General features: G+C 38.3%; 4 protein-coding genes across 6 annotated transcripts in view; all 4 read left to right on the forward strand.

Moving 5' to 3' along the window:
- cdk6 (cyclin dependent kinase 6) overlaps positions 1–8,253 on the forward strand; it is a 43,838-nt gene extending 35,585 nt beyond the window's left edge. For both annotated transcript variants that reach the window (XM_008421743.3, XM_017307286.2), the window contains 3 exons: positions 4,330–4,380; positions 4,490–4,625; positions 4,730–8,253. In XM_008421743.3, the coding sequence (XP_008419965.2) occupies positions 4,330–4,380; positions 4,490–4,625; positions 4,730–4,882 (340 nt within the window). In that variant the 3' untranslated portion in view covers positions 4,883–8,253. The remainder of the gene's footprint in view (positions 1–4,329; positions 4,381–4,489; positions 4,626–4,729) is intronic.
- A 321-nt stretch (positions 8,254–8,574) lies between these two features.
- fam133b (family with sequence similarity 133 member B) lies at positions 8,575–13,420 on the forward strand. 2 transcript variants are annotated; one of them, XM_008421744.3, is made up of 11 exons: positions 8,575–8,733; positions 9,734–9,831; positions 10,626–10,704; positions 10,906–11,007; positions 11,093–11,125; positions 11,324–11,392; positions 11,902–12,000; positions 12,100–12,138; positions 12,223–12,312; positions 12,584–12,646; positions 12,782–13,420. In XM_008421744.3, exons 1-11 carry the CDS (start codon positions 8,710–8,712, stop codon positions 12,875–12,877), a joined length of 792 nt encoding a protein of 263 aa, XP_008419966.1. In that variant the 5' UTR covers positions 8,575–8,709; the 3' UTR covers positions 12,878–13,420. The 2 variants fall into 2 exon arrangements, with proteins under 2 accessions (XP_008419966.1, XP_081468733.1); XM_081612607.1 differs by lacking the exon at positions 12,584–12,646.
- Positions 13,421–13,535: 115 nt separating this feature from the next.
- Positions 13,536–16,908, forward strand: LOC103472251 (progranulin-like). The gene is made up of 6 exons (XM_081612608.1): positions 13,536–14,620; positions 14,798–14,947; positions 15,043–15,345; positions 15,659–15,832; positions 16,308–16,439; positions 16,619–16,908. Exons 2-5 carry the CDS (start codon positions 14,798–14,800, stop codon positions 16,434–16,436), a joined length of 756 nt encoding a protein of 251 aa, XP_081468734.1. The 5' UTR covers positions 13,536–14,620; the 3' UTR covers positions 16,437–16,439; positions 16,619–16,908.
- A 2,415-nt stretch (positions 16,909–19,323) lies between these two features.
- Positions 19,324–23,321, forward strand: LOC103461010 (progranulin-like). Its single transcript, XM_008403329.3, has 6 exons — positions 19,324–19,600; positions 21,337–21,486; positions 21,607–21,909; positions 22,038–22,211; positions 22,425–22,568; positions 22,797–23,321. The coding sequence occupies exons 2-6, from the start codon at positions 21,337–21,339 to the stop codon at positions 22,875–22,877; spliced, it is 852 nt and encodes a 283-aa protein (XP_008401551.1). The 5' UTR covers positions 19,324–19,600; the 3' UTR covers positions 22,878–23,321.
- Positions 23,322–25,131: the final 1,810 nt, after the last annotated feature.

Raw genomic sequence — 25,131 nt, forward strand, 5'->3', positions numbered from 1 at the left:
TATATATATATATATATATATATATATAGATATAGATATATATATATATATATAGATATATATATATAGATATATATATATATTCAAAATTTGTATCAGTATTGAAAGGGAACTTAAATGTCCACCTTGTATTATGTCGAGTCCAAGCCATTCAACCCAAAAGTAGGAAGTGGAGAAAGTTTGAAATCTCTACAGGCTTTGTTCACTTTAGATTTCTAGCTTTAGATGGTCTAAACAAAGTTTTCACACTGTTTACACGTTGAGTCATTTTGGGAATTTGCTAAACCACTTATCACCTCAAATGACACCTGACAGATGTTTTTGAGCAATAGGCAATCACATTTCAGTTGGCTTATCAAACCATTACAGTAACACAGGCTGGCTGTTGTGGTCGAAGCATGCAAGTCAAGATTCTGGTTCCTGGTCTAGGTATTTCAGTTTGTGGTTTAACGAACTTCACACTGGAGGGGCACACTAATAACGGATTTTGTTTTGACAGTGGGAAAAATAAACACGGACTTTATTTCATGATGGAAAGAAAGTGTTTAAATTCATTTCATAAGCATAGAATGAAAAATGTTTTGTGCAAGCCTATGTGAAGGAAAGTGTGTATTCCAAAGTGAAATGAGTTAGTTAGTCTGAACTTATGTGTGTGCGTGTGTGTGCAATAGCAGATAAGAAGTGTCGTTCTGGGGCAGGGCTTATTGCCAGGAGGAGCAGCCCTGCTTCCTTCCCCAACCGTCCTTTCACCCCCTTCATGCAAGCATGTGAAAGTTCACAAGCTCAAAAGGTCACACAGGGTTAAAACATTTTGATAGGCGTTTTGTTTTCCCTTTCAAATCATACTTTTTTCCAGTTTTGCAAATTTACCTTAAGAGCTGAGGCACTAGTCTATGTGTGTCATCTGTGCTAGGGCTTCCTTTTGTCTCCCAGTTTGACAGAGAAAGCTGTTAAAAGATTTGCTGTGTATTTGTAAATGTGGGCGTCTTCATATTTTGGCACCTGACCAGTTTTCCTTTGAGCTGGAAGGTGAGGCGGAGTCCTTTGATGACCGTGAACGCAAATATCACTCTCTTTTAGTGATAAAGATGGCTTTTTAAAAGGACACCTGTCGGAGATTAAAGGACACCTGGAAGAAGTGGTGAAAGAAAGCAAAAGGAAGATTTAGGGGAAAGTGCAGAAAAGACGACGTGGAAGAAACACAGTAACTCATACTAGCTTGCACCTAAACTGCGTTTAAAGGTTGTAAGTCAAATGTCTCTGGAGCTATTCGTCCACAAACGTGCAAAATTCCACGTTTTGTTTAAATTTTGCACGGGTTGTAATCTTGGTTTAGACCATTCATGTTCTTTGTTGTTTCATGTTTCAGAAAAGTCCAAACTTTTACAAGGACCCAATACCTTTAAATTTTCCTCATTACTACTTTCTTTTATCTTATTTCCAAACATCCAAACGTGCCTTTGTGGACCAAAAAAACAAACAAACAAAAAACTAAACTACGCACCATCATAAGAATACAGTGTGTGGACTTTTAAGCAAATATTATACAAGTCTGCATCTGCATGGCAAGGATGGTTTCTGACTCATATATCAAGAGAATAAGGGAGAGAACGTCTGCTTGTTGACATTCCACAAATCGAAAAGCCTGAACGTGGTGTGTTAATGGTCTGGGAGAGGCCCTACATCCTTGTTGACTTTCTCACAGCTTGAGACTCGATTGATAAATCCTCTGCGGAGCACAGTCATGTGCACATGTCCACACAGATTGACACGTAGGAAACGACCAAAGCTTGCGCAGCACTTGCAGGTCCATGTAGTCAAAGCGGAATATGCATTTTCTCTAAAAACAAAAAATAAAAACACAACATAAAAAACTGCGTTTCTGTCTATTTCGCCCTCAGACAGATTGACGCTCTCACGTGCAAACATGTGCACACATTCCAGAGGTTGCCTCAGTGGAATGTGGGACAGTGCCGAAATGGCACCAAAGGAAGCGTGACTCAGATGCCTGTCCCAACCTTTAGTCACCCTTCGACTGCTCATGCATTTAAAATGCGAATGTGAGACTTGCAAACTTTCGAGAGGACTCTCTAGTCCCATTGCTTGACTTTGCATTTTCGCAGTCTGTGTATTTGTATTTTATTGAGAACGCGTCGATTCACAGTAGCATCAAACTGTTGACTCTGCACATGCCAGCGGTCAAACTTAGATAAGCTATTCCCACTTATCCTCCACAGCAAACCAACAAAGCGGTCTAGGTTTAAAAATGGACCTCTTGGAATTATCAGCCCTACTTGTTTTGGCATGATAACTTGCTGTAGGTGATCCTTTTTTTTTTTTTTGCAACTGTCAGAAACTGGTTTGGTCTGATCTTAAAATGCGTATCAAAAGCTTTATTCAAAAGACTTCATGTGGGGCATTTTGTCCTTGCGGTGGTTCAGCAGCAAAGAAACATTTGTTGATTTAAAAAAAAAAGGGTAGACTCGCATAATTAAAATGAAATCTCGTGCTAGATTTTAACTTCTAAGCCAGAGCTTAGAGACTGCTTTCATTGTACAGTCTCGGGTGAAAAATATCCCGGATTTTGATTGTGTAGGAAAGTGTGGGTGTTCAACTATGCAAAGCTTCCTGCAAGTGGGAAAACACAGGGAAGTACAAGGTGGCTGGCAAGTTACTGCTGACTTTGCTCAAGTGAAGTGCACTTGAACAGTACCCAGGCCAAAAGGCAAAATACACAACCAGCACCTTGCAAAAAGAAATATTCATGCTTCATGAACTTTATTTACCTAATTAGTAAATGTTCTACGGTTAGCTTTCATCTTAGTATATCAACAGTATTTCTGGAAAGGCCTCAGAGGTTTTGCCGGATGATAATAATGATCAAACAGCATCTGAACAAGAAATGGAAGGAAGTTTGGATCCGGTCCTTGAAGTATTCTAAAAGAATACTTGGTACTCAACATCTCAAAGAGCTCTGTTCAACCAGCTCTTCAAAAATGGAAAGACTATGGAAACTGGGCAAGACGTGTTTTTATCCGTAGGTCATCTACTAGTTGTGCACAAATCTGTTTTGAATCAAAAATAAATCCAAAGACTATTAAAAGCGCCGTGTGCATTTTGACATTTAAAGCACGTAGGAGATGAAGCAAATACATGGAAGAAGGTTTTGGTGGCTTGTTCCGACAAAAAATGTTAGTTTTTGACCCATGTGGAAAAACAGTGTCTCTGGAAGAAAACTAAAATTTGCACATCAAATTCAACACACCTCCCATGGTGGTGACAGCATCATGCTACCCTACTTTCTTCAGCAGAGAGAGAAAAGTTGGTCGGAGTTGTTGGAAAGATGGATGGAGCTAAAAACCAGTGGAATTCTGGAAATGGAAGAAAACCTGTTGGTGCTTGCAGAAGAATGGGTGTTTTCATACTGAGTATGAGTGTTTTCATTTGCAAAAGATTTTCATTCCGCTTCACAGTCGTGCCCCACTTAGCACGTTTTTTTTATCGGAATGTTTTATTAAAATAGAGAGATTTGAAACTGTTAAATGAAAATCTGTGAAAATGTTCCTTCAGCGTGAATGTCTGCAAAGATACTGTGTGCATATCAATCTGGGTTTTGGTGCGGACGCGTCGTCGTTGTGCGGCAAACGTTTTTTACTTTGACGTTTTTTTTCTACTCTTCAGTAATTCAGAAATGTCCGATTTCCCACCGCTATGCCTCGAGATTTGAGGTGAATAAGTTCATTGAAGCCCTTCTCCCTCCTTCCTTCTCAGAGAAACTTGAACAGGAAAGTCTCATTCCCATGGCTCTTTCGGCATTACAATAATCCAACTTTTCTTTCATAAGCGTCTCAGTCCCAATTGCCTACTCACATCGATGAAGCCGGGAGCCAAAGCTGAAGCATGTAGGAGCTAAACAGGCTTTTTTCTATCCGGCGAGGCGACTGGTAGGCTTGTGCTGATGATGACTACTGGAATTTGTGCGAGTGCCAGGCCCGAGCCGTGACCGCCCACGGGTATCCGAAGACTGCCCAAAGCCACAGGAACCACCAGCAGTCCTGCTACTGCTCCCCTCCCTCTCTTCATCCTGGTTCCCTCCTTCCTGTCTTTAGTGGTCTTACCAACGCTGCTCCACAATCCTGACAACATGTGGACTTCAAACGTTCACATCAGCCTCTCACATTCCTATCGCCTTGAGTCAAAAGCCTGTATATGAGTTCGGTTCACCTACAGCAGAAATTCGGATTCTGAAGCTTGTGTTCTGCAGGGAATCGGTTGCGACGTCGTACAGATGGCAGCGAAACTGACTTGCTCTTTTTATTCCCTTTCTAGACCCCTTTTTCGAGGAAACTCTGATGTAGATCAGCTGGGAAAGATCTTTGAGTAAGTATGAGTATAATTTACTCCAAAATAAGACCAAAAAAACCCTTCTCAGGACAAAAGTCTGTTGTTGACACAAATGAATTACTGATAATCTTTTATTGTTTAACAGTGTTGTTGGAGTACCTTCACCAGATGACTGGCCTCAAGAAGTGGCCTTACCACAGAGCGCCTTCACACCCCGACCCCCAAAACCAATAGAAGACCTGGTGCCAGACATGGATGAGGACGGACGAGGCCTGTTAATGGTAGATAAAATGAATTTCTCTTCAAATCGTAAGAATGTTTCTGACTAACTAACTATTCCTTCTTGTCTTCTTTTTTTTTTTTCAATTTTCTCCAACCTCTGTAGCAATTTCTCACCTTCAACCCCTCCAGGAGGATATCTGCCTTCTCTGCGTTGACTCACCCCTACTTTCAAAGCGTGGACAGTAACAGCAGGAGTCTCTACGCTACCCATTCAATCCCCAGCAACAAACCCACTATTGAGGAGAGGACAGCCTGATAGTCCTCCTTACACCTACAACTATCCCAAACAGTGGCTAAAAGAAGTATTTTTATACCCATTTTGTATTTCTGGGTGTCTAGCCTACCGAAAACCATTAATTAAGCTTTTTGACACTTACCAGTGGAAGACAGTCTTTAAGATGCCCCTTTTTCATAAACGTTAGCCTTTTATGCTAACAGACTGAATCTTTGTGCAGCACCTTCATTCTGTCATAATACATTTGATTTGGTCTCTAGCAATGTTTTTTTTTTTTAGCTGGCTATTTTTAGACCGCTTGAAGATTCTCCTATTGTCTTGGGTTGTAAGGTTTCTTCTGGAGTTGTATTTAATTCCTTTTTGATCCTAACAAATCCTAAGCATTCTGCTAAAAAAAAGCTATTTCAACATAGTGTTTCCAGCATCTGGATATGCATAAGTTAGCATACCAAAATGCTGTCCTCTTTTATCTTTACCTTACTTTTAATTTCCAATAAGACAGCAAAGGTTCTTTAGTTTGCAGAAGCTCCTTTGTAGATGCAGATATATTTAATTTAAGAAACATGAGCCTGATCCCCGCAGCCAACAGTGATGGCTTCAATCAGAGGTACGGCCTTATTTAGGGTCATTCTATGCAGAGGTTTTGACATGTACTTGTTAGAAATTGGGATTTTTGACAGGAAACCGTGTTAAATCGTTCAAAAACATGGCATTTATTCTGTGCAATCCAACGGATAAGTCGCTCAAAGTTTTCAAACTCTTAAACTGATCCAACTTTATTGATGCACCCTTTGATTAACTTTAACCAGCCAGTCTTTTTTGGTAGGAGTGCATCAGAATCCCACAAATTAACTTGGCAGTATCTGCCCTTTTTACCTTGTCAAATCCTTAAGAGAACATTGAAAGAACAGAAGACAGAAATCTTCTTTTATTATTATTCTTTGACTGTAGCCTTAAATTCACCATGATGCTGAAAAATATTAAAACTGTTGAAATTGAACCTAAACAAGCTTTCACAAACCTTCGGTTTATGCAGCAAGATCATTGCAGCTTGTTTTATTTTTTACCCTTCTTCCGCTAATGTTTTCACTTTACTTATGCAAGATAAATTTCACATTTTACATTACAAAACAACATTTTATAAGGGTTTTTTTTTTTTTAGAGCCAGTGTGTCTGCGTGTCAAAAAGCTTAATTAACTGCAGTTTTATGTGTCATATAAATGTAAAATATAATGGAATGATGGGAGGGAAATACTTTTTATATTCAATGTACAACACTCCTTCAAAAAAAAACAAAAAAAAAAAAACAAGATGGCAAGAAGACATGAAAGCAGATCATGCCCTTGTACCATGCACAAAAGCTGCCCTCCCGAGAACCAATGGATTTTAATTGCTGCTTTTAGGTTGTGAAATGTTATCTAACAATGCAAATACAGGCCTGCGTCTTATATCGACTCCTAGAATATTCGAGGGGCCGGACAAGTTTTAGAGGCTGAAGCTTCTTTATGACCAGTGTTTAGACTTTTCAGACTGCCCTCCTGTCTTGAGGACCAGACAGGGTCCGAAGAGGACAGCGTGGATCTTACCTGCCTTCATGCTCACTGTGGAAATGTGCCGTAAGGGGACGAACAATAGGAGTGCACTCGCAAGTACTCAACCCAAGCATGCTCATGTACCTATAAAGTCACAAGGAATCACAAGCCAGCCTTTCACTGCCATGTTCCTCGTCATTCTAATGTTAACTATAATATTGCTGCCATCTTGTGGGTATCTAGAGTAACTGCAGACAAACCAGTAGCGGGATTCTAATGGTTGCTGCACTCTTTAAGGACTCAATGGGCTGATCATAACGGTGCTGAGACAATGAAAACTGATCCTGCCACTTACTTTAAGACTTTTGAATGACTATTTCTCCGCCATTGTGGAATTTTTATCATTATAAATTTCACTTATTTACAATCTAAACGACAGCGTAATGCACAGTCTTGCTTTCTGTGGATAAAGACCCACCAGCACTATTCATTATGAAACATTTGGCAAAGTGTTATCAAAAAAAAAAATTCTGTATTTAATTTTAATTTTATTGACAAGTCTTATATGCTTTTTACCGGATTTTATGTATTTCTTTTTAGAGTTTTTCTTAATAAGCTGGGCATACGGTATTCTTACACCCAAGTGCACCGACTCTGCTTACGATCAGAGTTTGTGCAAGGAATGTGTAGAAACTAGGTATTGGTACTGTACAGTGTATTTAGCTAGGTGCAACAACAGAAGCTGTTGATGAAGCACATAGATATGTCATAAAAGCGGCTAGGTGTACGTAGAGAAGACGAAGGTCTGTGGAAAGTTGTGTGATGTGAGCATTTTGTTTCTTGAAATTGTTGGGTGGAATTAATGGATCTCCTTTGCTGTGGACTGATTGTGGCGATGAATTTTTCAGTAGTGTTAATGACGAGATGACAAACACATTTTTATTTACAGTTTTTGCTTTTACATTAATGTGCCGTTTTATTGCAATTCCGTTTTTTTTTGTTTTTGTTTTTTTGTTTTGTTTCTTTCTTGTAAATGATCGAGGAAAAGGCAACTTATGCAGAGCTGTATTTTTGTACTTTGTAGTTCTTGCGGAACAGTAACAATTTAACACTGGTTGGTTTATGTTTTTTTCTAACAGGTAGTGCTACTAGCACACACACACACACAAACACACTCATTTTTCAACTCTCTCAGGTTTTTTCTGGATGTCCAAACCTCTTGGGCACAGTTTGCACATCTCTTGGCTTACTAAGTGACCACATAACGATTCCTTCAGGTTTTCAGGTTTCCTATCAAGCTGTCTCATAATGGTGTCTTTGATTATAGTCTACTGTTAATACTATTTATCCATTATGTTACTGTAGTCGTTTCTGTTTGAAATAGACTGTTATTACCAGCAACTTGTATTTGCCGAAAGGCAAGCATAATAGATCTGCTTAACTAAACACTGTGTTCATTTTCTATTTGATAGCAAGATTTCTGATGTTAAGTGCTACATAATAAAGCTGCATAATTATAAAGCTATAATTACTTTAGAAATAGTGTTTTATAATTGAACTAATGACAGCTTTGGTCATCAAAGTTCACGCAATCATTTCTAAGACTCGCCATGTAACACATTTAAATCTCATGTCAGTTGTTCATGTTTAAAAGCAGTTTAACAGCAGTTTCAAAACAAGGAATATGGAATACATAAATACATCATATCAGTCAGATTGGCATAATGTATTAATGCATTGGTGTCATAATATGGTGTTGCACCAGCTGAATAAAATGCAGAATTTTGCAAATGTTTTTTTCTTTTTGATTCGTCTATGAATGTAGTTCAATAAATCACCATAACACCCTTTTCATTATTACTTTTTAGTTGTATACTGTGTTTATTATAGGTTATTATTATTATTATTATTATTATTATTATTATTATTATTATTATTATTATTATTATTATTATTATTATTATTATTATTATAGGGGTTTTAAGTCTCTGGAGGAACTGCCTGCTAGCCTTAGGGTCCTTGGCAGCAGCTTTGCCCCAGTAAAGGCTAAATTTAGTAATACTGTTACATTGTACTTAGAAATGTTTTTACTTTTGCTGTCGGAATGTATCATTTTTCATTTGTTGCTTATACAAAATCCAGTTTGTGAAGAAAAACGCATAACCCCCAGAAGGTGGCAGTATTGCCTCGACACTGATTAATGTGATTACCGTAAAGTCGAAGAAGAGTACATGTAGCCCTTAGCTTCATTTTATGCAGTGTTTAGCCCAATGATAGTAAAGTAACTCTAATGTTTTTTCTCATCATTGGTTGGATATGGGCAAAAGAGACAATCGAGTGGTGAGTGTAACTCAAGTTAGGTTTCAAATAAACGTAAAAATCATTTGCTCAAAAATCATTCGTCAAACGCCTCAGGTGAAAAACAGTTAGCATTAGCATTGGTATCAACGAAGCATTTTTTTTTCAGTGAATATGTCAAGCTAAATATAAACACGTCGCTGTTAAATGCAAAAGGGGAGTGCAGTTGATTAAACATAAGGTCTTTTTATCTAACACAAGGCATTGTGTCACTGAAATGAATAGCTTTATGCTACAATGCTAACTCTTCATTTGTTCAGTGCGTAAACAGTAGCTGATGTATGTATGCCAAGCTGTCACATTTCAGCTTAAACCTTTACAAGTCTTCTGGTGTGTTTTTATTGCTGATTTTGTTTATTACATTGACATTGTTCTAATGGTGATATATATTAGTGTAAAGCCGATTTGTGGGCTTTTTATTTATTTTGTGCATATGAACGAAGCAGTCGGAGCATAAATAGCTGCCCTGGTTTTAAAAAAAAATCTGAATTATTTGTTCATGCAGTGCATGTATTTCCTTTATATCTTCAATCAATCACTTCTGGAAATATTTAGTGTTTTATATGTTGTTGTTGTTTTTTTCATTTCAGAATGCTCAAGTTTCATTTTTGACTATAGGAAAAAAAAAGATAATTACTCCGCTCTCATTAAAAAAAAAACATTTAACGATTCAACTTCAAAAATACTTCATTGGTCCCAAAGGGAAAATAATAACGAAACCATATTTAAGTTTTCAGTAGCGTACAGATTGTTAGCTAAAATGTTGTTTTTCATTTGTTCATTTAAAGTCATTTTGTTTTCATATAAAAGTTGATCGTAAAAAACATTTTTACCCAGTTGTGTCTTAGAGGACAGCAGTTTTGTTGAATTTATGGCATCATGGTTCTTTCTTTCAGTAATGCTTTTGATATCCATCCAGTTATTTTCTTAATATTATAATGTCCTTATAACATTATAACAATGGTCTTCTGTCGTGTTTCAGGCATACATAAACCCCATTGCAGCTGCTCGAGCCAAGGGGCCTGTCCAGAACTCCGGACCGACTATACAGGATTACTTAAGCAGACCTCGACCAACATGGTTAGTTGGCAACAGAAAACAAGATGAAACAAATACGTTTGCTTACATGAGACCCCACCTGCAGTGTGTATGGGGTGTGTAATTCTCACCCTGTGAATTACCGACACTCTGGATATAATAGCAAACATACTCGTCCCAAACTGTACCACATTGCTATTGTGGCGTAGTTGAAGAAAACTGTTGAGTCATTCTTTTGTCTCACGGATTTTAATAAGCACCATTATCTTAGGGCTGCCAAGAGAGAAGAGGAAATAAAGTTGTTGGTTTTTTTTTTTTTTATTTAAAAGCTACATGTGACTGCTTTGTTTATGGATTCCATTGTAATTATACATTGAGTGAATTAAACCATAAGAATAGCTATCTTTGTCCTTTATGTGTCCATCTAAAATGTGAGATGTCCCAAGCTTCCCCTCTGCAAGCATAAATGGCAATAAAAGACAGGAGGTGTAAAATGATTTTGCTATGTGTCGGCAAAAAACTTCAGTCTTGCAAAAATCATCCCATGACATGACCTCCTTATAAAAGACATGATTCTAGAGTCACGACAGAGCAATTTCTTAAGCAATATCCATTACTTAAATGTAACGTTTGCACAAAGTTAATCCCCATGTCTGGTTTGAAGTGAACTCAGTGCTTAAAAATCATTACGTGTCATGATTTTATGTGGCTGGTAAACAAGAAAAGGCACTTGCATCTTTTTTTCTTTTTTTTTTCCCCCCCACAAAATGAATGCATTATTTTTGAAAAATCTAAGTTTGTCACATTCTGAAACTGATTCACTTTGTGTCGAACAGGGAAGAGCTAAAGGAGCAGCTGGAGAAGAAGAAAAAGGGATCTCGGGCCCTGGCTGACTTTGAAGACAAAATGAATGAGGTAACGTTGAAGCATAACCTCCATTGATTCCACAGGCCTGTCTGTGCAGCAAGCAGTCAGCGGTTTAGACGCATCAAATGATCACGACCACATATTTTACTCGCTTCTCATGTTAATAAATGGATAACGTAAAAGTTTTAATAACGCCCCTTGATCTGCACGAATCGTACCTGTTGTTAACCTCGGCGGTGTTGTTTGCAGAGATGGAGGAAAGAGCTGGCTAAAAACCGAGAAAAAAGGCTTGGGGACAAAGAGCGGGACAAAAAGTCCATGGACAGCGAGGACAAGAAAGACAAAAAGGAGGTGTGTAATCAGAGTTTTGGATGACGATCCCATTGAATCACGCTTACTCAACCAAGCGCTTCTTTGCTTTTGCACACGCATCCAGAAAAAGAAGAAGGAGAAGAAGAAATCTAGCAGGGTGAGGAGAGACTTCCAGTATTTTGGTTGGCAACTTTACCGCGCTAATCCTCTTCCCTCCCACACACACACACACACACACACACTCACATAAATACACAGTTTCTAGATTTGTAAAAATCTGACTTAATCCACTTAATTGCAGTCAATTGTACTGGCTCAAATCTCATGAACCCTGCTTTTAATGTGTTTGCTCAAGCATTCTTCATCTTCCTCCTCATCGAGTTCTGATTCCTCCAGCAGCTCTTCTTCAGAGTCCGAAGACGAGGTAAGTCAAGCCTGAGATATTTAGTAAAATCAGACGTATAACTGAGCTATTTGACTTCAAATCTAATCCTAATCCGGTCCCTGGGATTGTAATTGCAACGTTTTATTTGTTGTGACGTCTGTCAAGCCAATATGGATACATATTACACGGCTCACGTTTGAATTGTTTAAAGAGGTATCCTGGTCAGATTGGATTTTAATAATGTCAGTAATTGAAAGTGTCGACTTTTTGGTTATGTAAATTCAATATGTTTTTGACAGATTAAGAAGCGGCGTCTTCAAAATTTGATTGGAAATAAAGCTGACTATTATTAATCTAGTCTGATAAGAGATTCAGCATTTTTTTTTAGCTGTAGATGTAGACGAGGTTAGTGCTGGTAAGCATTAGTCTAGTCTAGGATTTAAATTTTGTCCCAGTTTCAATCCTGCAAATCACTTGGTCAGCCGTTTTGTGACCACCGAACACAAATTGAATAACTTTTTGAAACAAAGTTGTATGTTTTAACACAGGATGAAAAGAAGAGCATAAAGAAAAAACGGAAGCGCAAGCGATCGTCAACCAAGAGACCATCGGACGTCTCGGGCGACGATTCGGATGCCGAAATCAAGGTTTTTCTTTTTAGAATGATTCATTCTGCCCTTTTTTTTTTTTTAACGGCACTTGGGTAAAAACAAAAAATCTTAAAACTGTTCTATTTCTTTCCGAAGAAAAGGAAACGAATCAGGGAAGACGGAGAGAAAGACAAGGTAATTTGCTTGGTCCATAAAGCTATAGACGATTTAAAGTCACTGAAACGTTACAGAAATGATAATAAACCTTGCCTCCATCAGGATGAAAAGGAGCGCAAAAGGAAAAGGAAGACAGAGAAAGGTCACAAAGACTCCTCATCAGAATCGACTGTTGGCTCAGATTGGGATGAGGTATTTTTTATTGTTGCATTTATTGTATTATCGAAGGAACTGACTGATTCAGTTCTACGTGCAGAATTCAGTAAAATGTGAACAGTATTTTTTTATTATTATCTCAAAACATGATGCATAAGCGTTCATACATGTCTGCTGTGTGGTTTAGAAGTTCCGCTAAGGCCAAACTGTTAAAGTTTTCCTTACTGTAAATTAAGAAACGTTATTGACAATAATATTTTAGGAGCTGTCGTAGCCGAACATTGATAAACTTTTATTACTTTTATAGGCTGAACCCAAGAAGAAAAAGAGAAGTAGCGAGGAGAGGGAGAAATTCACTGTAAAATTCACTGTAAGCAAATATTATCTCCCCCCCTCAAAAAAAACAAGCGTCGTCTTGTTATTATTTTATACATTGGCATTTTAATTCACATAGAGTGCTGTATAAAAGCAAAATTATTTGAACAAAATGTATTTCTGGTTCCAGGTAAAATCCAAGAAGAAGAGGAAAAAGAAGCACAAAAAGCACGGCAGAAAAAAGAAAAAGAAGGCAACGTCTCAGTCGGACTCAGAGCTTGACTGAAAGCCGCGTCATCACAGTGCTTCTGTTTTCCTCACACTTCACCGGTGTCGTTTTGCCTTTGATTGTGGAAAACGTTTCTCACCCGACTGCAGTCGTCGGGATTGAAAAAAAAGTGGACATAAGATGTAATGCTGAGGTTCTTCTGTATGTGGAGTCGAGATGAGGGAACTACCGGTGCATCTTTTTTCTTTCCAGCAAGGTTGTTTTTTTTTTTTTGTAGATTTTGAGGATTGAGATGATAACATTTTTATTATGTTTCTTTCCCGTGCATTTGGCTCTTAGTCTGTATGTTTTTTCCCCCCCCTCTCCCACTTCATACCTCACATCTCCCACCACTACACAAGGCTGTTCTGCCGGTGCCTGTGTCATGCATGTAGATCCTGATGTCTTGCCAGCCTCATATTGAAGTTGGATCTGTTATAGGATGTTAGCCACGCAGGTAATAGTGAACTCAAGAGATTCTTGTTTTGTTCAGCGAGACGTTACATTGCAGTGTAAATGTATAAACTACAAGAATTCAACAAATAAAAAGTGTTGTTTTAACTTTTTTTTTTTTTTTTTTTGGCTTTTGGTTGGAACTTCAAGTGTAATTAATACAAGTGATAACTTTCCTTTTTTGTGTGGGTGTGATTGTGTAACATATTTGACACCGCAATATAGTCTAGGCCAAGTTTCACTTAAAATAAACTCTTAGATGTTTTATGTGTACAAGTAGAGCTAAAAACGTAAAAACACTAGAAACAAAATCTATATTACATCAGTCATTTCAGAAAGGATATGTAGATATTTTTTTTTTTTACACTTTGAAATATTTCAGGTCTTTATTGTAATTTGTATAATTACGGATAATGGGGAAAAAACTGTTTTAGACAACTTGTGAAAAACAGCATATTTGTAGGAAATTGAGGGGATTAAAAGCATTTTGTAGGAAAATGTGGAACATGGATAACTGCAGTCTTATGATGATTTGTTGAGCAAAATCCATTCAACAATTTGGTAGATCTTCACGAGAAGTGAAGTGAATTAAGAGCCACTTCGTACAGACAAATTCTGTATATTAGCTAAAATGTTGCATTGCTTGTATCAGGTCACTCATGAACCATAAATGATGTTAGAAGCAGATAATTTACCCAACACTCATGTAGAAATTACATCATTGTGATGTGATATGAATGTAAAAAAGATCTTCAAAAGCAAAATGCAAAAAAAGATTTAAGAGTGCTTCGTATTTGCTGGAGATAAAACAAAAAACCCTGCACTTGAAAATAAAACTTAACTATTAAGACTTTTGGGGAATTTGTACCTTAAAGTAAATTATGTAGACCTAGAGATTTCTGCATGAGATGAGACTAAATCGTTAAGGTTGCGCTGCTTTAAAAACAAACCTGATTGTGTAATTGAAACCATTGCACAAGCTGATGTAGGAAAAGTTCCCAGTGCGGTGAAGAAATCCAGGTTTATTATACTTGGTCAACATGTTTTGAAGAGCTATTGTGTTTGAGTCTTGTGACTGGGAAACGGTGTGATTGTACCAAAGGTCAATAATGTCACCTCGTAATGTATGTCATGCTCCTTAAGAGAGGTTTTTGTGGGAGTGTTTTCCCCACCCTGGAAATAATTAATCAACAGACCTATAGAAGGGCTTTTCCGGCTTTGTATCAATGGGAGTGTCTGGTGTTGCATATAAAGAGCAACTTGCCAACCTTGTGACAAGAAGCTGTTGTATCACTTAGCGTGCAGAAGGTAAGAAATTACAAATGTCTTAAAATCAACTTTTTTTTTTTTCTTTTTGTTTTACTCTGAAGCAATTTACTAGAAACTACCCAGTTACTTTGTCTTGACCCATTGGCAAAAGTTGAAATGCAAAGATTATGGCACAAAAATTAATAACAAAACCAGCTGTTACCCTTTCTCCACCAGATGCTGAGCTCCACTTTGTGGCTGTGTGTCGGACTCTTCCTGTGGGGCTCTGCTTTCTGTGACATTAAATGCCCCGATGGGACTACCTGTGCTGATTCGTCGACATGCTGCCTGACTGCTCATGGATATGGCTGCTGTCCATATTCAAAGGTGAGCCGCATGCCTTCAACCACCGTGACCTTTAAACACCTGGTGCCCGTTATTCTTATTGAGTGTTTTTGATTTCTCTTTTTTTTTTTCTACAGGCTGTGTGCTGTACTGACAAGGCCCACTGCTGTCCCTACGGATATCGCTGTGACCTTGTCACGCAGATGTGTGTGAAGCAATACCAGCCATGGATCAGGATCCCGATGGTGGAGAAAGTGGCTGCGGAGGTTCCAAGCACACCTGATCTGCCTCTGACCCCTTTCAAGGAGGTTGAAGACAACAACGTCCCTGACCAGATAAAGAGCACAGTGGTCTACTGTGACAACTATCATTATTGTCCTGATGGTACGACTTGCTGCAGACATCCGAAGGGCGCCTGGTTCTGCTGTCCATACTCGCCTGTGAGTAGATCTGTGAGCTGAAAAGTGTTTCTTGTCACAAAGGAACTGATGGGAGACATAGCGAGGTTAAGTATTCAACACGTCGATGTTTGCACGAGTTTAAAAATATTTCTAATGAGGCCATCGGCTTAAAATTCACAGCAGAGCAACTTGAGTACTCCTCAAAAGCAGTTGAGCTCACAAACGGAGTAAAGGGTAACAAAAACAGAAGCTGAATACAAATTTTACCTGCTGTATTTTCTTTCACCACCTATGGATTTGTTTGGCAACTTTTCTACCATTTTTGAACATCACTGCGTCTGTTGTCTTGTAGGGGAGATGCTGCCTGGACGGCTACCACTGTTGCCCATACGGTTATGACTGTGATTTCACTTACACTCACTGCATCAGGCAAGGCCTGGAGTATCCGTTCAACTACAAACAAGCTCTGACTTCAGTCCCTGCCTCTTTCCTTGCAGCTGCTGAAGACCAAAACCACGAGCAGGAGGTAAAATCTGTGACTCTGTCTTTAGCCATGATCCGTTGCACAAGTATTCACGAGGTTTTAATTTCATCACATGTTATGATGTTACAACCAAAGGCTCTGATGTTAACACACCATCCCCATGGTGAAACATACTTGTGGCAGCGTTGTGATTTTTGACCATTCTCTTTTTCCCTTTCATCTTCTTGTTACTGCTCCCCATTGTGGTCTATATATATATATATATATATATATATATATATATATATATATATATATATATATATATATATATATATATATATATATATATGCCCTGCCCTATTACATTAATATGCCGTATTTTGTGAAACAAAAACACATTTTTAAGTGCTTGGAGGATTCATATTTTTGAAACTGTCGTATTAATGTGTTGTGCATGAAACATACTGATGCTAAAATATGTAGCTAGGAGAGAAGGAAAAAGATAATAATGATGAAGTTGTCCTTATTTTTACAGACAGTATTTATAGCTCTAAGACAAGCCAGTGAGCAAGGAGTTATTCGCTGTGATGAACAGTTTTACTGCCCAAATGGTTCACGTTGCTGTAAGGGACTCAGAGGCCAGTGGAACTGCTGTCCTAACTAACAGGTATGGTTCATTTTTTTTCTGTTCAGTTGTTTAGGAATAATTGAATTTTTGACATTCAGCCCTGTCATACTGAACATTTCCAGATGTGGTGGGCCTTTCTTTACCAACGATATAGAAATTAATGTGCTGAGTGTAAAAGATTTGTCCCTATTTATCTCTAATACTGGATATAATTTCAGGATTTTCTGACGGTCAGCGTAAAATTATGGAGCCTCCTTCGCATGCCGAAGACAGAAGACGACGACCACAGGAACACACCAAAAATACTCAAATCACATTATTCGCTTTTACTTGGCCACTTTTTTCTCTAATGATAGGCAAACTTTCCCAATAAAATCTCATTGCGTCTCACTGTCTCGCTTAGGTTGTGTACTGATTATCACGACTGTCATATATAATCTTCCTGCCTTGATGTTACTTCAGGTGAATGTTTAGCTGCAAGGAACAATAAAGCATTCATGTGAATTCCTCCGTTGTTGTAGTATTCTGAGGATAGGAATTACTCATGGATATAAGCCTTCAGTTAGATATCATCTTTGCTCAAGTTTCAAACCGCAGCCTCTTGTGCATTGAGGCTGCAGGGTGAGCCAGATGAACGTTCGTTCAGATAAACGTGGCTCTTAAGCTAAGTGGAAAACAAGACACAACATGTTTTATAGTTTACAGTGCCAATGAAACGTATTCACCCCCTTCAATGTTTCACCCTTCTATGCTGGTTTTCCAAATCACTTGTGATCAACAAAGTTAGTCTTTTTTTTTTTTTTTTAACCAAAAAACCCCCACTTCCTGTCAAAATGAAAACTGATTTCTGCAAAACAATGAAAGTTCAATTATGCAATTTAGCATAAAATAGCTGACTGCATAAATATTCACCACCTTCAAGTCGATATATGTTAGATGCATCTTTGGCAGCAATCGCAGCATGGAGTCTGTGTGGAGACGTTACGGTCAGGTGTGCACATCTGGACACTGCAGTTTCTTCTCGTTAACCCGCTCGAGCTCTGTCAGGTTGTGTTGTGATTGGTTGTCAGAAGCCCTTTTCAAGTCCTGCTATAAATTTTCTTAGATTGAAGTTTTGGCTATCACTAGGCCACTCGAGAACATCTTTATAGTTGTCTTCAAACCATTTCTAAAGCATTTCTGCTGGGTACTTCAGGTCGTTATGTTGGGAAAACAAATATTCTCCGAAGCTGCAGTTCTCTTGCATATGGATTCAAATTGTTCTCCAAGACTATATTTTTGCTATATTTTTACCTTCTACCTTGAAGGAGGTGAATATTTGTAATTATTTGGTAGAAATATTGTTCAAAAATGTCAAATTTGCTGATCATGACTGATTAGTTAAGCAATAAAAAGGCAAAATTATCCAAGGGGGTGAATGATGTTTATAGGTATTGTATTTTATATTTTCCAGGCCTTTTTTTTTTTAGGTAAGCTTGAAACAACCAGCACAGGATGTGCAGAAGAGTCAGACCGCACTAGCATCAACATGTACAATATTATGAGATAATAAGGTATCAAAACATTCCTGTTAGTGGTGGTTGGTGCACATGCTGGTGCTGAGGCTTTTCCACAGTAAGCGCAGTGCTGCGTTTTTAACTCTGTCCACCCTGGTTTCTGCCTCTACACCAATGCAGCATGTAAACCAGCGTTGCTGGTATTTTGTTTTTTTTCTTCTGAACCAACTGATCTAATAGCTGGTAGCTCACATCCTTCTGTCCAGATGAAAAAGCAGCGAGTCTCCTGTCTGATTTCCTAATTCTGTGGGGATTGTCTGATTCAAAACGCTGTGCAGCCATGGAAGCTGCGGAAACTTGCACATCCAGAACAAACATTGGTTGCCATAGAGATGGATGGCAACTGGCCAAGGATTCAAACTGATTCTTCGATACTTCCTCCTGTTAATGCCATAAAGCTGCTTTACAAAAACTATTTTTAAAAAAACACAAAAAAAAAATATATATATATTTTTCTACTTGAAAATAGTCTAAATTAATATATTTTTGGTAATATGTATCCTCCCTTTTATTTTAACATTACAGGAGACATTTACCACTGAAAATATATATTTTTTAAGGGTGCATTGCTCATTTAGCAGTTGGAAACAAAACTCTTGTCTGAAATTTATTAATGATGATTGATTTAGAACTTCCTCTTAGACCTGAATGTAAAAACTCTTTTATTGTGAAACAAAAAACATTCCAGGCAGTCATGCTTTTTATTGTGTCTTGGGGCGTAGCTAACCCAAGACTTCTCCTTTCTGCAATGTCATTTAAACGGTTATGCTCCCCACAGACTGAACCCAAGAGGAAAAGCAGAAGTAGCGAGGAGAAGGGAAAATTGATTGAGGTCAATTAGAAATAACCTTCACCACACAACCATGCAAACACAAGATCTTTACAGTATAGTAAGTTATATATTAAACTGCAATAAAATGTGGGCTTCTATATTTAGTTAAACTTATAATAGGTTTTTAAATGTTTCAGACATAATGGATACTCAAAACGTTTTGCATTTCTTTTTCAAGTAGCAGGTTTAGACATGCCGCAAACCTAACAGTTTCATTTTTCCAGAAATGCAAAAGCAAAGTGTGGGTTTCTGAAGGAGGTCATTTTATTGCACTGACAACATAAAGTGATAAAAGACCAAATGGAGAAGCTTGATTCTTTAACTGTTTACATATAGGGGTTCGAAACCTAATAAAAAAAAAGGAAGTCTCTTAATTATATAACCATTTCTGACATGAAAAGGTGGAAATACAGCTTTTAGATAAATGCTGTTACATGAAAATTTTAAGCTTTGGATTCATTTGCATAAAGATTTGCAAACTGCTCAAATCCAGGATTAAATGTCTGTAATCTTTAAAATAAAAGTCTAAAAACTCTGTAGTGTCTTTGGCATGTTTCTACATAACTAGAAGCTTCGTGGGTTTGACTTATACATTTTTTCGGACCGGTTTTGTGACTGAAAGACCGCATGTGCGCCTGTAGCCTTGTACAGTGATTACAACGCCCATCTCCACTGTTAAGCCGAAAAAGTTCATCTTGACTGTGTGCAGAGGGAGGGTCCACTTTCTGCTATAAAGAGCGAGAGTGGCGTGCCATTTAAGGGAAGTGTGAACCTTGTGACAGGAAGCTTTTGAATCACTTCATTGGCAGAAGGTAAGACTTCAATAAATCTCCTTGAATTTTTTATTTATTTTTTTACATGTAGCTGTTTCATTAATCATAATTTACAGCTACGGTGAAAGCTTTACTTAAGAATGTCACTGGCCTGAATATCTTCTTCTGACTTTTATTGATTTGTTTGAATCATTCTGTTTTTGATCAACCTGACCTGAAGCACGACATGCAAGGCTACTGAATATTAAACAGCAAGAATTGTGTGTGCGTATTCCTCGTGAATTTTTTTTTTGTTTGTTTTATGTACGGGCTCAAAACTTTACATACAGGTTCAAATGTACACAAACACCCATTCAGTTTATATTTGGTTAAATGTCTCTCAGCAAGTTTCAGTTTGGCTGCAAGCATTTTGTCAACATCAGCAAGTGTGAGGCATAATTCTTCCTGGGTATATCATCTTGGTATATAATTTGAATTGGATTACCACAAACTTGACTTTAATGGCTATAAATTGTATTCCTAGGATAAGTGGCATGAAGTTTAGGACCACTTCATAAGCTTCCTGTCATTATCTATTTCAATGCTGGTTTTGTTCATGTGTGTTTGGGATTATTTTCCCAAACACACATAAAATTATTAAGCATGGCGATGGCTGCTTAATTCTTGGTGCAATGTTTGATTTTTGTCTCAAACATTTCTCCTGATACAGTTGACTTGTCGAGAGTGTGAAGTGAAGTTAGAAGTTGTGTATTTTGATGCAGGTGTTTCTATCTTCTCTCACATCCTCTTACGTCTATAGTAATTTAAGACTGGCTTCAAAGTACTAAGACAGCTGTTTTTCTGCAGTTTCTTTTACATTGTAGAGAATAACTTATTTTTGGAATTATTTCCCATCTGATGGAGGTAGCTTGGTGCAGTTCGGATTAATGGTTGAACCTCGAACACAGTTGGACGTTCCAACAGAAAACTGACCCGTAACACACAGGACAGCATGTTTCTCAAAGTCCCGACCTTAACCCGTCTAAAGATTTATGGTGACTGCTTAAAATGCTCAGTTCTTCTATATTTGGCTATGAGACTGGCGGGTAAACATTACCCACAATTCTGAGCGGGCCATGCTTCGTAACTTTGGGATACGGCTTAAAACAGGGCTTAAAATGATCACTCCCTTGTTTAGGAATGCAGCATAACTTAAACCTGTCGAGTCATAGTGAACTGAGCACCACAAGCTAAATGTCAGCAGACCCACTTCTGTGTTGGTTTGAGAAGTTTTCTGTTGGTCGTGGGAAAACGACTCATCCTCTTTTGATGCTAGCAAGGAAAGCCATGAACGTGAAATGGCTCAGAAGGTCTTGGTACTTGTGTTGTTGGGTCATTTTTGTGACATAAGCTAATCAAAATACAAAAAGAAGAAACAGGAGCAAGAAAGAAGCAGATTCATATTGGTCGTATTTAAAAATTAGCTTGATGGAAGTGACCGGGTTTACCCTGGTGGGAATATTGCTTCATATGCTGCTCCTTTAGGGACATCAGTCGTCTAGAACTAGTCCCCATTTTGCAAACCTTACTTCCCATCCATCCCCAATATTTCAATAGGATTTAGATCAGGGGAACATGCAGGGTGGTCCAAAAACAAAACAGACATTATGGTCCTGGAGGATGCCTTTGTCAGGCTATGAACTGCAGTGTTGTCCTGTTGAAATAAACAATCAAATTTCTAAAAACTGCAGCTGCTCATACTAGAAAACGTAATACTGACTTTCTCTTTCCATTAGATGTTGAGGATGACTGTGTGGCTGTGTGTAGGAGTGTTTCTGTGGGGCTTTGCATCTTGCTCCATCAGATGTCCTGATGGGACCTCCTGCTCTAATACAGAAACCTGTTGCCAAACCGCTCGTGGATATAGCTGCTGTCCGTATCCAAAGGTACGTCACAGTCTTTTAAACACCGAGACATTTAAGTCACTGGTGTGGTGATGTAGTAGGCTTAAAAACAAAAAACACTGGTGTCACTGATTCTCTCTCTTTGCATTTGTCTGGGTGAAGGCTGTCTGCTGCAGTGACCTAGCCCACTGCTGTCCCTCAGGTTTTCACTGTGACCTTGCCACTCAGAACTGTGTGAAGCAATACCAACCATGGATCACCATGCCGATCGTGAGGAAAGTGGCTGCAGAGGTGCCGAGCACCCCTGACCTCTCTCTGACCCCTTTTGAGGAGGTCAAACAAAGCAATTCCCCAGAACAATTAAAAAGTCCAGGTGTTTACTGTGACAGCTATACCACGTGTCCTGATGGCACGACTTGCTGCAGACACCCAAAAGGTGGCTGGTTCTGCTGCCCCTTGTCTCCTGTAAGTAGACCTGCAAACTGATGAGCAATTAATCATTTTCTGGGAAAAAATCCTTTTTTTTTTCACTCCAGCTCTTGAAAACATGTTTTGCTTGTTCTGTAACTAATTTCGTTGTTTTTGTCTTGTAGGCAAAATGTTGCCTGGACGGCTTCCACTGTTGTCCGTACGGTTACGACTGTGACCACACTTACAGTCACTGTGTTAGAGAAGGACTGGAGGATCTGTTCACCTACAAAAAATCTCTGACTTCAGTCCCAGCATATCTTCTTTCAGTGTCTGAGAACAAAAGCACTAAGAAGGAGGTATATAACACGTGCTTGATATGGCAGTTTTACTTTACGCTTATATTTCTGCTCCCCCTAGTGGGCACAAATGTATAACAACACCTTTAAGAAAAAAAAAAAGAAAAGATTGACCAAAATGAATATTAAAAATCAATTTAAACAGATACAGAAGAATTGTCAGCTTGTATGTTTAGTTTTTATCAATTTTTTTTTTCTACCTTAATTTTGCAGACAGCACTGACAGCTCTGACAGAAGCCAGTGTCAACTCCTTCAATCAGGGAGTCATTCGCTGTGATGACAAATTTTACTGCCCAGGTGGCTCAAGTTGCTGCAAGGGACCTGGAAACAAGTGGAACTGCTGTCCTTACCCACTGGTATGACTTGCACATCTGTTCTGTTGTTTGGGAATCTTTGGGATGAACTTTAATAGTTATGTGCTTCACAATAGAAGATGTAATGGTACAAGCAAAAGGATAATGTAAAAAGTAATTTGGGATACTTGGGATACTCTATCTGTCCTGTCCAGAAATATAGAAATTAATATTGCTTGATTGTAAAACCTTTGTGACTTCTTTTGTTTTAACTCTGTGAATAATTTTCAGGGTGTGTGCTGTGCGGATGGTAAGCACTGCTGTGAGTATGGATACCAGTGTAACCCCTCTTCCTCCAAATGCACAAGTTAGACCACCTGAAGACGACTCGGACACACCAAAAGCACTGAAATTGCGTTATTTGATTGTACTTGGAGAGTTTTACTCTGGGTTTTGCTCAACGTTTCCAATGAAGTCATTCAATGCTTTATTACCTCATGTTATCTCCAGCCAGATAACAGTTTTCTGAGATTATTGTGATTAATAAAAAGGGTCTATCTGTTCTCAGGCTTGTTCAGGCCAAGGCTTGTTGATTGACTTTTTTTTTTGAGATGCAAAAAATGACAGCTTACTCCAGCTTCTTATTTCTATTAACTGTTTCTAAGTTTTCTCCTATTGATTATGACCTGCTTTGCAAATTAAAATGAGGAACAAATATTTTATGACATTTCAAATGTTGACATTTAGAATTAAATTGTAGATTGTTCTTTATTTAAATAAAGTTGCATACCGTTATCAAAAAAGTTTGTTTTTCACTTGTCAAAAGTTGCTTGGCATATTATACAAGCACTGTCTCTACCTTTCTTTAATATATTTGTTGTTTACTGAATGATAGAAAGACTGGGGAAGAATAAATATGTGGATCATAAACACCTGGACATTTTTACGTGTAATGCTCAAAGACCAACTGCTGCATGTTTGTAGGCATTCGTGTAAGAAAAGCATGCACAGACAAACATCACAAACATATACGCTGAATGAAGAAATAGGAAGAATAATTGAGGACAATGTCAAGATAAAAGACACAGCAACAACACAAAGTACTGGGGTTTTGCCTTTACACATACATGGACTTTCGTAACATCCTATTTTTTAAAACACAGGCTGTCCTGCTATGCTGCTATGCCTACCTTTGGTAGCCAAAAAGTAGTCATAGCAGACCCTGAGAAGTCAGTTTATGAACACATTTAGTATTTATTCTTTTTTTTCATGGCTTTTGTAAGGTCAGGCACTAACATTAACAAGAGCATAAGGCTGCTCAGTTACGCTGACTGGAGGACTAATTACTGACCAGCTTACTACACCAAACTCACTCATTCATGTCTTTATGGACTTTGCTCTGAGCACTAGTGCACAGTTGGGTTAGAACAAGAAGTCTTTTACGAGACTTAAGGGGCTCCTGAATACGAGACCAACAATATAGTCCCTCTACAACAAACATTAAATCTGACACAATGCAGTCAGGTACGAACCATTTCCCTGACAACTGTCAAATCCAGTCTCTTATCTTTGGATGAGAAACGTTGATGAGTTGGAGTATGCAGTTTTAACAGTTCAGTAATATAAATTTAAATTAACTCAGCTCCTGTGTGACTCATAAGTGGCTAATTCTTTTACAAATGATCGTAGAAGTAGTCTGCCTCCACAAATTCAGGTTTTTGTATACCAATGGATATGGAAATGTTTTAAACATCTTAACACATCAATTTTCACATAGCTTCAAATGTATGTAAGAGAGCGTTGCTGACATCGACTTCGGTAACAGAGACCACTCTAACAGGCTGCAGCTCATCAATATTTGGCCCACCTGCTTTAAGCGCGAGGGACTTTCAGCAGCAAAGGTGAAATGTGGAGCTTCTCACGGAAAAGTGGCAAAATCACTTCATTGATGGAAGGTAAGAGGTGACGTTGTCTACTGTAGTCCAACACAATGTACCCGTTTTTTTTTTTTTTTATCTTGAGACATGAGAGTGAAAACAGACATGAGTCAAAAGCAGAACAAATCTGATTTTGGGCTTGCAGAATACTGGAAGCTGAGCATGCTTGCTATATTTCTTTGTTTTGTTTTTTCCCTTCTAGATGTTGAGGATCACTGTGTGGTTGTGTGTAGGAACTTTTCTGTTTCGGTGTTGCATTTTGCACCATCAAGTGTCCTGATTGGGCTTCCTCCTTTGACTTGGCCTCATGTTGCCTGACAGCTCATGGATCTGGCTGCTGTCCACATGCTAAGGTAAGTCATGCACCTTCAGACTCTGAGCCAGGACTGTTATAGATTGTTATGGCGCTGGTCCTCAAGTTATGGTGTCTTGCAACTCTTGGTTGTGTCTGGGCTGGTGCTTTGAATAATCAGTTAGATATAATGCTAAAACTGATTAGTATTGTGTTTGGCCAACTTTAGTAGTCCTGGTATTGTAGACCACAAAATGTGACCCCCCCCTGGGTCTATTTGTTACATCGATACTGTTGTTTTTTTTGTTTTGTTTTTGTTTTATTAAACTGGATATCTAACGTTTTTGTGAACGTCACCACTATTTTTTTTCTTATGGTTCTGAAAATTATTAATATG

This window comes from Poecilia reticulata, chromosome 11 (assembly GCF_904066995.2).
Source record: "Poecilia reticulata chromosome 11, P_reticulata-male-v2, whole genome shotgun sequence".
Taxonomy (NCBI): domain Eukaryota; kingdom Metazoa; phylum Chordata; class Actinopteri; order Cyprinodontiformes; family Poeciliidae; genus Poecilia; species Poecilia reticulata.